Genomic DNA, 14,742 nt, shown 5'->3' on the forward strand with positions numbered 1-14,742 from the left:
TTTACCCTCAGTAAGGTCAAAGCAGATACAACTTTTGTGTATATTCATATGTTAAGCATACATACACATACATATACGTATATTTTATACTTATAAGTAATGATGTAAAACTCGTGATATTCTCAATGGCATATTTATAACTTTATCTCACTTTTGCGGGGAACAAAATAGATAGAACCAATTTAAAGGTGTTGTTTTCCATGTTGTATATATATGGAATCATGTTTGTAGACGTCCAGCTACTGTTGTGTGTATAGCATGGATTTGATTTGAAATTTTTTTGAATCCTTGACCAAGGCTTCCTTCTACTTATCATCCTTTGCCTCTAGCTAAACTATCTAACTCAGCCTCTTTGCATTATATTACTTACAAATAACATTTTTATTAGCCTATAGAAAAAGAGCACGCGCTTTATTGCTGATCCAAAAAAAATGCACGCGACGCACTGATTGAATTTGTTCCTGAGAGTAAACAACACTCGCGCTCGAAATGTCAGTCTGGAGAAGACTCCTGAGAACGTTTAAGCCACGCCTACCGTCTCTCTGCAACTTTCAGGACAGACTAAACTGTACTGTGAGATTGAAGGGAAACGTTGAAACCACGCCCACACGCGTTCTGATTGGACGGTTTTGGTTTTTAACTTTGCCGTCCGTGCGCGCGGTGGCTGAAATGAAAACTCGGCGATGCGCTCGTGCTAGGCTCGTGTTTGCACAGAGCGACTGTAACTTTATGGGCCCCGAACGGCTCGAGCATGAAAAGCGAGGACGTGACTTCTTCGCACGACATGCAGAGCCCGAAGCCTGGAGCCGCGGTGCTTCCGTTTAGCGTGGAGGCGCTCATGGCGGACCGGACACCGAGCCGGACTGACAAAACTGCCGTGTCGCGCGCACTCTGGTGCGAGGACGCATCCTCCTTCTCTTTCTCCTATTCGGTTGTGCGCGAGGGAGACGCGCCACTGGAGGCGAAGAGCCCTGAGCGCGCGGACCGGAGCTCGTGGACGGAGAATTCTCGTTTCTCCCCTCCGCCTCCAAGTAAGTGATAAGAGGAGGTTAATAGCTAATACAGTGAATTACGCAATTAAACCACTATAAAAGCGAATTAAATGTTAAAAAGTTACACTTAAAAATAGTTTTGTCGCCATAAGGGGAATGCACGCCAATATAATAATAATAATAATAATAATAATAATAATAATAATAATAATGGTGTTTATTAACTTTTACATTAGCACATTTATTAGCGTTCAGTGTTTATTATCCTCTACACAGTTTATCAGTAGGCTACTTATTGACACGTACAGTGATTATTACTGTGTTTATTGCCTACCATGTTTTTACAGTGTTTACAAGCTCTTCTTTATTAGTTCTTACAGTGTTTGTTTGTTCTTGCAGTGAAACACAGCTGTGCACATGTGAGAGTAAATCAAAACCGTAGGGCTGATTTAGTTCAACTCCGGATGTTGTCATTATGACGTGTAGTTGACATTGGGGTATTCCGGGCTTGTTTATCCCTTCATTTGTATCATCTTTAGGGCGGCTCAGTCCTCCCGCTTGTCCCCTGAGGAAACACAAGACCAACCGGAAGCCACGCACCCCGTTCACCACGTCCCAGCTGCTGGCACTGGAGCGGAAGTTCCGGCAGAAGCAGTACCTGTCAATCGCGGAGCGTGCCGAGTTCTCCAGCTCGCTCAGCCTGACGGAGACGCAGGTGAAAATCTGGTTCCAGAACCGGCGCGCGAAGGCCAAGAGGCTGCAGGAGGCCGAGCTCGAGAAGCTGAAGATGGCCGCCAAACCCATGCTGCCTCCGGGCACTTTCGGGATTTCCTTTCCGCTTGGGGCGCATGTACCCGCGTCCTACGGAGGCGGCGGCGGCGTGCACGCATTTCAGAGACCTTCAGTGCCCGTTTCACCCGTCGGACTGTACGCAGCAACGCACATGGGATACAGCATGTATCACTTAGCATGAAGCGCGTGCGAAATTGTCATTTTCACCCAGGGATTTAGAGGCATGATAAATCAGACGGAAAAATGGCGAGCATAAACACTTCCACTCATGCGCCACCAGAACCGACAACTAAGTCGCCAGGTGCCATTTCTATTCACATAAATCACTGAGTATGTGGCCATAAAGCACCTAAACACACACACACACACAATTTGTATATGCATTCATTGTAATGCGTTATAGGAAGATCATTTTCAGCACGAGCTTTCAACAATGCTACCCTTCGGAAGGGAGACAGTGAACTGTAAAATATTGTATATTAGGGGGGAAAAAGTTTTTATAATATGATTATATTTGTTGAATAAATTAACAATAAATTGTTTATTCTTTTGTTCCATGGCAAACAGAGTTTATTTATTTATATTTATGTTTGTTCGTTTTTTTTTTTTTTAAAAAGGGACTTAATCTGTTCGGTACTCTCTATCTATATCGTCACAAATATTAATGCTGTTATAGGATATATATTATTTATATTTAATGGGTTTAATCCACACATCAATAACTGTAAAATAAATAAATAAATAAATAAGGCAACAAATAATGTCAGCTCGGCCCTAATGTGTTTGTTTGTGGAAAGTTCAGGAATCAAACGCTTTGTGGCGCCAGTAAATACTCTAAATATAAATATAAGATCTTTATATATATATATATATATATATATATATATATATATATATATATATATATATATATATATATATATATATATATATATATATATATATAAATAATGAGCCTAATATTTGAATAGTTGGATTATGTTCTTTAAAAAACTGTAATGGTGGTTGGTGGGGGGGGTTTGAACCTTGGTTCAAGCACTAGGTCCGTGCTTTAAAGGACCTAGAAAATGTGGAACATAATTGGACCTTAAGGCTATTCCTTTACATTATTTATGTCTTGGGGACTTAAATAAGGACATAAAAATGTATAAACTGGCCCACTAGGATGAACGCTAGCTGTGTGGAAATTGATGTAATATATCTTTCTCCAGCATGGAGAATACGAACACTCATGAGCTGTGGGGTTTCTGATCTAATTGTGTTCTAAGGGCATCGTGGAGGTGTCATTAAAAGTGCGAGATATTTTGCACAATTTAGTTGCACCGTGCACTCTCAGTGGCGGAAAAAAGATTTAAACGTTTCCTTGTCACCGAATTGATAGGCCTAGCTTCAATGGTACATCATTGTACATTTAATGTGTATCTTTCACATAGAAACGGGGACATTAAATTCATAAAGCTACATAAATTGAACAAAGCTTTAAATGTATATATGCGCCTTTCTTAATAAAGGATAGTGAGTAGCCCGTAAAATAACATAAACTCATTAACAACATTAATAAACAAGAAATAAACATTCTCGCATTATTTCCATCTGCATCTGGAGACACAATAAGCAGCTTTCAAAACTGACAAACAAGAAATTGAGTGTTGAGCAGGGGTGCATTTCAAATTCCAGATGTTTCACTTCGCATGTCTGTCGTTATAAACCGCTCACACGGAGTTATATATAGTACATATGTGAACTGATTTTCAAATGAATTGATGGATGAATTGGTTAAATGCTTCTAAATGTATCAACTTCTCGTCTATTGGTTCTTCTTTGGGTAGGTTCTATTCATTATTATTATTATTATTATTATTATTATTATTATGAAGAAGAAGAAGAAGAAGAAGAAGAAGAAGAAGAACGCATCCAAACTGCTAGTCGCTCTAAAACAACTCAATAAGAAATTCAAAGTCAATAATAAATTTAATGCATAAGAATCTAAACAATAATTCGAAAAAAAAAGAAAAGAAAATGAGCGATGGAACAAAAAAGCCCCAACATTACTTAGTCCGTGGTTATACGTGTAAAGAGCCGTAGTGTCTCTTGCTGCGTAACAGATCTGAAAATGTTACCATACATACATAGTCAGTGAGAACATTTTAAACAAATTCCTTTTTTAATTCTTGCTTTAAAAAAGGAAAAAAATCACACAAATCGTACATATATACATAGTAATATACTGTACGTTTTCCCACGTGTTATTATATGAATACAATGGGATCACGTGCAAAAGTGCATCTCAGCCTGTGTAAACTGCACGTCAATTCAAGGAAACGTGAACAATATGGGATCACGTGTGATAATAAATTAATCTGAAGGAGAAAAAAATGACACCACGCATGCCCTACATGTGCAAAATTAGGGCGTGAAAATAAATGAATCATCTGGGGTAAAGAACAACAACAACAACAACAACAACAACAACAACAACAACAACAACAACAATAATAATAATAATAATATAATCACTTCTGAAAATAAAAACGCATGCCCTGTGTGTGTTGAAAAAAAATACGTGAAGAAATACAACTGAACACGTGAAAATAAAAGAATCGTGTAAAATCACATGAGAAAATAAAACGTGAAAAATGTGTGAAATATAAAATGAAAATTGTCTACGAATCACGTGTGCAATTTATTATTTTATTTTTTTTACATTATTCATATGTTACGTTCTTGGGGCTTTTTCGGTAAGCGTTGCAGACCAAGCATTAATGTTACACAGAGTTGCCAGATGAGGAATAAATAATCTACAGGGAGGTGTATGTGTAATTTAGCCACCATTTAAACCTACATTATACAGTAGATAGTGAATCCATGCTAACCCTACGTATGTATTTTAATTTGACGTTTCATTTGCACAATTTGCGTTGATGCACTGGTTGTATTATATTTTAGAGCTTATTTGTGTGCACACACACCACGCACATGCCACATTCCCTCAGCCTGGGTTCTGCACAACACTTGAGACGTACTCCAGCTGTGCATGTTCTGCTCTGTTCAGTGTGGTGTCGCAGGCTTTACGACAAGAACTCTCACTTAATCTGTTTTTACATCTAATGGAGGAGATTTGTTTATGGGAGAGGCATTAACAGGGTGGCCTCGTTCAGGCATGAAACACGGGGTAGCTGTAGAGTCATTGCCTCACAGTTTTGTATTTTAAAGCAATGTTTATAAGTTCATCATTAAACCGGACTACTTTAAAAAAAGAATGAAGTAAAGTCGATAATTCTTATTTAAAACAAAAAGCATTATTCGAGTTACAAAGCAGTTCTGACTTCTGTTTAAAATGTGTTTCATATACAACAGTGCACTTAAGCACTGTTTTGAAAGATAATTTCTCTCTCTCGCTCTCTCTCTCTGTGGGTAGCAGGTTCGCCTCACACCTCCAGGGTCGGAGGTTCGATTCCCACCACTGCCCTGTGTGTGTGGAGTTTGCATGTTCTTCCCTTACTGCGGGGGTTTCCTCCGGGTACTCCGGTTTCCTCCCCCAGTCCAAAGACATGCATGGTAGACTGACTGGCATGTCCAGTGTCCGTAGTGTATGAATGGGTGTGTGAATGGGTCTGTGAGTGTGCCCTGATGGATTGACATCCCGTCCAGGATGTACACCGGCTTGTGCCCCATGGTCCCTCAGATAGGCTCCAGGTTCCCCACAACCTTGTAGAATAAGCGGTATAGAAAATGGATGGATGGATGGATGGATAAAATATCAAGCATTCTGGACTGTAGCATTCTTTTTTTTTAATAAAATAGAATTAAATAAAAAGTAATGCCCATGGCCAACAACTCCTTTATTCTAACTTTCTCGAAGCATTTATTCTGGTACCATTTTTCAAAAATTTAAAAGTATTTTCTTCCTTATTCGGGTTTAGGTGCTTTGCCAGTGAGGATCAGAAAGATTAGACTGATACTGTCATCACTGCAAACAATACTATAACAGCTATATAACTATAACTGCATATATAGAGCTGCTTTAGAGCAATTTATCAAATTAAAACTTAAAAAAAACCATTTCTGACGTTTCTGATGTACAAGCACACATGGAGCCATTTTAGCCCCGTTTATACTGCTCATTAAAATAGATCAAAATACATTTAAAATCCTTAAGTGTATTTAAGACATCTAAATTAAAACAAATAAGTGTGTTTAGCTACATGTGCTGGAAGTACTGGGAGACGTGGTCTATTTTTCTGCATTAACAAAAAACATCATTCTCTGAGCTCTTGCTGGAGCACATCGGGCAGGAGGACTGGTACGTTGCATATGATACACGACTGAATCTCCCAAAAGCATTGCAAAAAAATCGTTGACTATAAATGAGCATTACATTACATTTTCTCCAACATTTAAGATCAGATTTGGATAAAAGTTTCTTCACATCCTAAAGGGGTTCTACGTGGACAACAAAACAATCTGGAACAAGTCGGACAACGGTATTTGTTGATTTGCTCTATTCTCCAATATTTACAGAAGGAGAAGAAAAGGGCCATGAAAGCCCCCTAGCGGCTGAACAGCAATAGTGCACCGGAAGAAGATGACAGGGCATCTAATAATAATGGTCATGTAATTAAACTTAAACTTCATAACTCATGTATGGTTTATGAGTGGTTACTGGCTGCAAACAGACAAATCTATGAGGACAGCTTCTTTTGATTAGTGACATCAATCAGGATGTAGCTTTGGTGTAGTTAAGCTATCCACATAGCTTATAATGTAAATATCTAGCTATACCTAGACTTTTAACATAGTTTGACTAGCATTAGCTAGCCAGATTTGGATGTGGCCTATGTGTAATTAGACATTGACCTCCATCCATTTTCTGTGGTGAGCCTGGAGCTGATCTCGGGGGACTCAGGGCAGAGGGCAGGGGATACCCTGGATGGGGTGCCAACCAATTGCAGGACACAATGTCTTTAAACTGGAGGAGGAAGCCTGAGTAACTAGAGGAAGCCATCAAAGCACAGGAAGAACGTGCACAAACAGGGAAGAGGCGGAAATCAAACCACCAAGCCCGGAGGTGTAAGGCAAACGTCCTAACCACTAAGCCACTGTGCCCCTCCCCAAGACATTGACCTCATTAATTCAAATGAGATGTATTATTATACTTACTCTACTTCATGTTAATATAATCTTTACTTACATCATGATGCTGTGAGTGTGTGTGCGATTGTGCCCTGCGATGGGTTGGCACCCCTTTCAGGTTGTCCCCTGCCTCGTGCCCCAAGTGCCCTGGGATGGGCTCCAGGCTATATACGACCCTGTGTAGGATAAGCAGTACAGTAAAAAGATGGATGGATGACAGTGTGGGTGTATCCTCATACAGACTTGCTCCTAGAGTTAGACAAAGAGAGAGCGAGAGAGACTAGGAGAGAAAGGTTCCTGTCCTTTGAAATTAAAATCTGAGCTTCCTATTGTACATCTTTCTGGACACAAGCTTCAGAATCTTAAAGGTTGCAGTCTCCAGATGGCTAAACAAACACTTGAGCACTATGATTCAATAGAGCATCAAAAAAGTTATGCAAGAGGTTTGTTTGAAGTCAATGACACAACTGCCGTTAATAGGGCCACTATGGCTCAACCAAGGGAGAAGTGGACAAGGGGAAGTTTTAAAAACAGGAATGAAGCACAGCTAGGTACCAGTGATCCTAGTTAAAAAATAAATAAATAAATAAATAAATAATACAGTGCCATGTGTTAATTCCACCAACAGAGGGCAGCAGTGTATAACATGAGAAACCACCAACTGTGCAGTGTGTAATGTGTATGCTAGTCTGACTGACTGAAGTCTGCAATGTAACAAAGGACAAAAAAAAAGTTTTTAAAACTAAAAGTTCACATAATTCCTGCACTTTACCAAGGTCACATTACTGCCAACATTTTAACCCTTTGTTGGACTTTCTCAGTGCAAACAAAACTGTAGAGTCTTGATTTTCCAATGTACTCGTGTGAATTATATGAGTATGGGTTAATCAGAGAAAAAGGCAGCTTGTTTCTTACTTAAAAAACATTCAGTGGCAAATCATCCATCAATTCAGCCACCACAAAAGATGTCATATGTGTCTTTTCCTGTAATGCAATATAATCTGATCGCAGATGTTTGATTTTTTCTATTTTAAAAAAAAATCCGAGTCTAGCTGTAAAAATAACAAACACTTCCAGTGAAAGCCAGCATAACTGTGAGTGTAGGTGGGTGCGTGGGATTCATGCAGAAAATCACCCAGCCAAATTTTGCAGAGAATACACCCAGTTTAATACAGCTTACAGCTACAGTGAGTGTACAGATACATAACAGGAGCAATTATTGATCTTTTATATATATATATATATATATATATATATATATATATATATATATATATATATATATATATATATATATTATACATTATACATAGATTTTATCATCATATTAGTGGTGCTCATTTTTTACTGAGGGGTCTGACCATGGGGTCTGCGCTCTCCTCCTGTTTAGTTAGCTCCCCATCTTATTCCATTGGTCAATATTTTGGTAGTTTGTTTAATATGAAAAATGTGCAAAACCCAGTAACCACCCAAAGCAAGTCACGTTCTGTATGCCACCTCGGTTCATTAGTAACAGACGTAAACATGAACTAGCTTTCCTATGTATTAGCATTATATTAAGCAGAGTAACTGGAAAACTAACATTAACTTGCATTATAAACACTGAACAGGTTAACTCACACACTAGATGTACATGTAGCATTGTAATGAACAATGCCTGGTTAAAATGGCCTATTAAAAGATGTTGTCTTGGGTATACGTTGGTCTTTCTTGGTCAACCCTGCTTTGACTAAGAAATATACATATTTATTGTCTTTTATTCAGTTTAACATCTTGTATATGACAAAAAAAAAGTTCTAGCATTGTAGTAAACAGCCTACTGGCATGAACTATCATCACTGTCATTAAACTAAACCCCATAAATAATAAACAGGCTAAAATATGAACTATCACTGTCATTAAAAGAAAACCCATAAAGAAATCACCCATGTTTATTTTATTTAACAATGTTAATGTGGTTGTTAGAGGAAATAAAAACGCTACTATTAAAGTCCACTACAGTTAGCTATAGCTAGTTACAGCTGACTGGCTAGCATTACACAACAGGGCTGTTATTGGAGTAGCATTACCATCATTAGCTCGGAAGTTGGGTAGTAATTGTAGTTACCCAGATTCATGCTATGTATAAAAGTTAATGTATTATATAAGCTAGTTACACTGAAAGACTACCAGAGAGTTTATTCTGGTAAAACTGAAAGTTATACTGAAGTGTATATGACCTCTGTGGTAAACAAGGAAGGTAATCGTTATGATGAGTAAAGCACTGTGTAGCCAAAGCTACTTGGGACAAAAAGAACTCAGTGTTTCATAACACTCTCTCTGAGGACCATTACACAATTTACACACAAGCAAGTATGTGAAGTGTGCGTGTGTGTGTGTGTGTGTGTGTGTGTGTGTGTGTGTGTGTGTGTGTGTGTGTGTTGTTGTTGTTAGGGTATAAATAAGCCACATTTTGTGTAAGCGCTCAGTGGCTATTTAAACTATTTCCTGTGGAAAGTTTTCCTTTGGCTGCTGGAATGCAGTTTCTCACACACACACATACACACACACACACACACACACACACACACATACACCATTATACACACAAAAGCAAGTTTGTGTGTGCGTGTGTGTGTATTTGCACATTTTCTGGTTAAAAAGAATTTGCTTTTCGTCCGTGTAGCATTTTTTATATTAAAAGTGTGTGTGTGTGTGTGTGTGCGTGTGTGTGTCTGTCTCAGCTTGTCTCCTCCAGTAGCTGCAGTGTGTCTTCTGCGTATCGTGGGTAACTGATTCCCGTGTCCAGAGCCTCACAGTCATTTGTCAGGTACACCAGATCCTAAACACACACACACACACACACACACACACACACACACACACAAACACAAACATACACACACACCATCTTATCATAAAAAATTGGCTACTGACACCATTATTAGTGTCACTTTTTTGTACTAGTAGAAATATACTGTATACACTGAATATACTGAAATATACTGAAGTAAAATGGAATCTGTAATGAGACATAGCTGCGCAGTGACAGTATTTTTTATTACCAGAATATAACACAGTGAAAAATATGGTACTCTTGTAGTAATAATATTGTGATAATGTAATCCAAATGTGGTGATCCTATCATGTATGATGAGATGGTGGTAATAAGCCGATAATATACCGATGTGGTGATAAAATGTGATAAAAGTACCATACCCGGTAGCATACACGGCTTATGATCTCGTAGAGTATGAGGATCTTGCGTTTCAACAAGACGATACGAGGTCGTGTCCTGCAATGAATCCCTGGCAGATTCTCCAACACATACAGGAAGTCTCGCAGCTTAGCCGTCACACAGGAATTCTGGATAAAGTATTCACATAAAGCATGCTGTGATAATAACCTATTAGATGAACACTTTCAGAAAGAAAATCTTATATCTGGCAAATTCTTAAAGCCTTTGTGTTCAAAGCAGATAAGTTTGAGAAGTTATAAATGAAGTTTAAAAAAAGCATAGTCCAAGGACATGTTTCTACAAATCTGACGGAGCATACACAGTTAGGTTAATTATTATTTGGACATTGACAAATTTATTGTCTACCACAGTATATTGGAGTTCTAAATAAATAATGAATATGGGAAGGCATTTTTAGTTTTAATTTGAGTGTATTTACATCCAAATCAGGTGAACAGTGTTGGAATTACAGAACTTTTTGAGGGACCAAAAGTAATTAGTGTCACGATTTCCCCTCGAGCTAGTGCTGTAGCATGCAGCGTACTCGGAAACCCGAAGCCCGAGCTTGATGCGCAAGCCTGATGCGCAAGCTCTTAACGAACACACGTTTTTGGGTCTTCAGTGACATTGACTTTGTTTACTTTCTACACGCGCTTTTGTTATGGGGTTTTTTCTGTCTCCACCCCTGTATTGTCATTGGTTGTTTCCCGTAAGTATGTCATCATTGTTCTCAGCTGTCTTGTGTAACACCCCTGATTACATTTGTCATTTAAACCCCTTGTGTCTCTTTGCACTTTGTGAAGTATTAGTGTTATCACCATATCAAGCATTTATACCCTGTTCCTCGGTTTGTTTCATGTTCCTTGATCTTGTTCTTGTTTCTCGTTCTCGATTCTTGCCTTGCCTAGCTTATGCCTGTTTGTAGATCGCCTGAACCATTGCCTGTTTTTTTGACCACGCTATTGTCTCATGATTCGGATTTGTCTGCCTGCCTCTCTTTATTAAAAGCTCTTTTCTGCACTTGCATCCGTCCCAACCTTCATTACAGTATAACCATGACAATTAGTCATGGTTATATTGCTCAGCTGTTCCATGGCCAAATGTGTGTTACTCCTTAATGATTTAATTTACAGGCAAGCAGATAAAATGTCTGAACTTTTTCCACCTTAATATAATATAGTAACCACCAAAATTCAAGTGAGAAACAAACAAACATTTTATGGAGAAAAAGAAACAACTTACAATAACCTGGATGAATAAATGTGCACATCCTTGAACAAACACCTTTTGCCTGTAATACAGCACTCAGTCTTTTTGGGTAAGAGTCTTCCAGCTTATCTCATCGTGATTTGGAAGTTTTACTCCACTCTTTCTTGCAAAAATTGCAAATTGAAAATCAAGTCATTCCACAGGTTTCCACATTCCACATTGCACAGTTGATTTTCTTCTTTGTTGATTTGGATTTGTTATCATGCTGGAAGGAGAAACTGTTCTTTCTCTTTAACTGTCTAAGAGAAATCTGAAGGTTTTGTGCCAAAACAGATTGGTATTGGCTATCCATGATAATCTTGACTAGGGCCCCAGTCCCAGCTGTAGAGATGCAGACCCATAGCATGATGCTGCTATCACCATGCTTCACCACAGGTATGGTGCTGTTTGGGTATTAAGCTCTTTTGTTTTTGCTCCAAACATATTATAGAATTATACTCTAAATGTTCTTCCTTGGTCTCAGCATACCATAACATATTTTGCCACATGGTTTGGGGTGAGTTGGGCTTGGATGTCTTTTTTCTGTGAAAAAGGGCTTCTGTCTGTCCAGCTTAACCCATAGCCTAGCCATGTGAAGAATATGATATTGTTATAAGATATTGTTGTCACGTGCAGGTAGTGACCAGTACTTGCCAGATATTCCTGCAGCTTTTTTAATGTTGCTGTAGGTGTATTGGTAGCCTCCCTGCTCAATTTTCTCCTTGTCCTTTCATCAGTTTTAGAGGGACGTCCTGTTCTTGGTAATGTCACTGTGGTGGCCCCATTTTCTCCACTTGTTGACGATGGGCTTCACAGTGTTCCTTGGTACATTTAATGTTTTGGAAATTCTCCTGATTAAAACCTTTTGACACCGAGTTCCTGTACATGCTTTGCTGACCATGGCTTCAGCAGTCAGATGAAACCAAGAAGATGTCAAGAAAATCCTACAGAAACAGCTGGTCTTAATTTGGGGTTAATCAGAATCACTTAATACATGACAGGTGTATGACAATTACTTTTGAACATGAGTTTGAATGTGACTGGTTAATTCTGAGCGCAGTATGTAGCACCAGGTTATTGTACTGTGAGTGTTTTTCTTTTTTTCCCGCCTAAAATGTTTCTATTTGAATTTTGTCTGTTGCTATACCACATTAAAGATCTGATTTATCTTGGTTTAATTATTTTCATCCCAAAAACCTGCAAAAAAAATTGTATATAGAAAATTGTAGCAAAAATAAAACATAGACATACAAACCACAGAAAGAGGGACAATCTTCGAAATGTAAACTATGTGAGCAAACTAGATGTAGCAATGAAAGATGGAGTCTAAGACGTATTTATACAAAGGGATAATGAGAAGCAGTTGAGTCGAATCAGCTGGCCAGTCAACAGCAGTTGTAGTGCCTGAGATTCCTAAGCAAAGGATTTCTGGAATTAGAGTTTCTGGGCTGTAGAGCATTTTCAACTTTGAGTTTAAATTCTCCAAAGCTCTGGTTTCGGTTATTGGACTAACAGCACTGAGACCCTTCCTGTAATGTCTAACATCAGTATTCACAAAACCCCCTCAACCACTGGCTGCAAAACAGCCCAATGTACCTCCACCAGAATTTAGAGTGGATGTCAGTGCTTTTTTTTCCCAGTGTAGTCCCCATTCCATCAAATGTGTCAGGGTGTGCATGCCCAAAAAGAGTTTTGGGGGTCCATCTACACAAAACATACAATTCCAATTGTAGTTCTAATGACACCATGAAATCAGACCATGTGCTTTGTAATATTCTGTCAGGAAGAGTAGCTTGGATCATGTGGATTTTTTATGTTCATATAACAATAATTCGTTGTTCGATATTATTATTATTATTATTATTATTATTATTATTGTTGTTGTTGTTGTTGTTGTTGTTTTGTTGTTGTTGTTGTTGTTGTTATAATTATTAATAAGTGACGTAATGGCTGGGTATGACATACTTACGTGAACGTCCAGAAACATTTTCGGGAAAATCTCAGCGCAGTCCTTCTATAAACAAAAAGAAAAACAGCAGGAGTGTGAGACGTGAACGCTGTGTGTGTGTGTGTGGTGTGTGTGTGTGTGTGTGTGTGTGCCGCTCACCGTGCGCGGGGACCTGTGCGTCTTCTCCAACACGTCCATGATCTCCTTACTGAGTTGGAGAGCGCGCGAGTAACAGGTCGGGGGCGCGCATTTTCCCACCCGCACTACACTCGAGAAGACGAGTACAAAGAAGATGAAAAAGCATTGAGCTGGTGCCGAACTCATTTCTGTGGAGTTGTTAGTATGCCTGCGGTGGTTCCTTCGGAAAGCAACTTCGGTCTGCAGGACAATGCGCTGCTTTGGTTTATAAGGGATCGTGATGTCAGAGGACGGAGGCGCGTGCATGTAGAATCCCTAGAATAAGCCAAACACCACGAATACCAAACATTAGCACCATTCATGTTTAGTGGTGAAGTGTGACTCATTTCCCTCTTGCTGGTTCTAAATCGTAGTTTAATCTAATTTGTTTATCTTATCTAAGTTGGCACAATTATGTGCTGCATGAAACTGCTACAATAACAACCTGTAGAGCTGCACACACTCACACTTACGCGAATGACGCGTGCATAATTGTGTGTGTGTGTGTGTGTGTGTGTGTGTGTCGCCATCTAGCGCCGCTTTGGACAAACTCAGCAAAAATATATATATATTTTTATATGTATATGCATACATATATATATATATATATATATATATATATATATATATATATATATATATATATATATATATATATATATGCTTTTATTTCCAGAAAATTTCTTAACAGGTGTAAATATTTGTATTAACATAAAAAGATTCAACAACGGAGACATGTTCACGCAGGTGAGCAGGCACTTTTGGCATATTTCTTCTGGTGTATTTCAGAATCAGGTCTGTTTAGTGTCCTAAGTTATTCCCAGATAGTAACATTGCTGTGGCCCAGATCCGGCCCACACCTGACACTCTCATCCGGCCCAAATACCGTGTGGAATGGTGGCAATTGGGCAGTCCGCTCCTGTTTGCCAGATCTGGACCACAAGCAAGCCATAGCAATGTCGCATGTCAGCCAAGAACAAAACAATTAAAGCAGAACTGGCCTAAATCTGGGCAACAGTTCATATGAATTCTGGCCTAGATCTGGCCCAGATCTGACACCTTTCTCCGGCCCATGTACAGCATGGAATGATGATACTTGGGCGGTCTGCTCCTGTTTGCAAACTCTGGGCCACAACCAAGCAATAGCAATGCCACAAGTAAGCCAAGAACAACCCATTCCGTTTCCTTATCTGGTCCAAATGCTACAATTATGGCACTTTGTCTGGTCTGGTCAT

General features: G+C 38.9%; 2 protein-coding genes across 2 annotated transcripts; one reads left to right on the forward strand and one right to left on the reverse strand.

Annotated features, from left to right (window-relative positions):
• The first annotated feature begins 653 nt into the window (after positions 1-653).
• msx1a (muscle segment homeobox 1a) lies at positions 654-2,339 on the forward strand. The gene is made up of 2 exons (XM_017457699.3): positions 654-1,031; positions 1,532-2,339. The coding sequence occupies exons 1-2, from the start codon at positions 752-754 to the stop codon at positions 1,963-1,965; spliced, it is 714 nt and encodes a 237-aa protein (XP_017313188.1). The 5' UTR covers positions 654-751; the 3' UTR covers positions 1,966-2,339.
• A 6,441-nt stretch (positions 2,340-8,780) lies between these two features.
• Positions 8,781-13,949, reverse strand: LOC108258791 (cytokine-like protein 1). Its single transcript, XM_047151769.2, has 4 exons — positions 13,490-13,949; positions 13,352-13,396; positions 10,116-10,262; positions 8,781-9,738 (listed from the first exon to the last, which is right to left on the reverse strand). The coding sequence occupies exons 1-4, from the start codon at positions 13,772-13,774 to the stop codon at positions 9,637-9,639; spliced, it is 579 nt and encodes a 192-aa protein (XP_047007725.1). The 5' UTR covers positions 13,775-13,949; the 3' UTR covers positions 8,781-9,636.
• Between the last annotated feature and the right edge of the window lie 793 nt (positions 13,950-14,742).

Source organism: Ictalurus punctatus, chromosome 2 (genome assembly GCF_001660625.3).
Source record: "Ictalurus punctatus breed USDA103 chromosome 2, Coco_2.0, whole genome shotgun sequence".
NCBI classification, from domain to species: Eukaryota; Metazoa; Chordata; class Actinopteri; order Siluriformes; family Ictaluridae; genus Ictalurus; species Ictalurus punctatus.

Excerpts from the sequence above, each read along its gene's own strand:
- msx1a (XM_017457699.3), top strand. The coding sequence starts at position 752 with ATGAAAAGCGAGGACGTGACTTCTTCGCACGACATGCAGAGCCCGAAG. Across the intron at positions 1,032-1,531 it reads TTTCTCCCCTCCGCCTCCAA|GGCGGCTCAGTCCTCCCGCT; the intron begins GTAAGTGATAAG and ends TATCATCTTTAG.
- LOC108258791 (XM_047151769.2), bottom strand. The coding sequence starts at position 13,774 with ATGCACGCGCCTCCGTCCTCTGACATCACGATCCCTTATAAACCAAAG. Across the intron at positions 10,263-13,351 it reads AAATGTTTCTGGACGTTCAC|AATTCCTGTGTGACGGCTAA; the intron begins GTAAGTATGTCA and ends TACTTTATCCAG. Across the intron at positions 9,739-10,115 it reads TAAGCCGTGTATGCTACCGG|GATCTGGTGTACCTGACAAA; the intron begins GTATGGTACTTT and ends GTGTGTGTTTAG.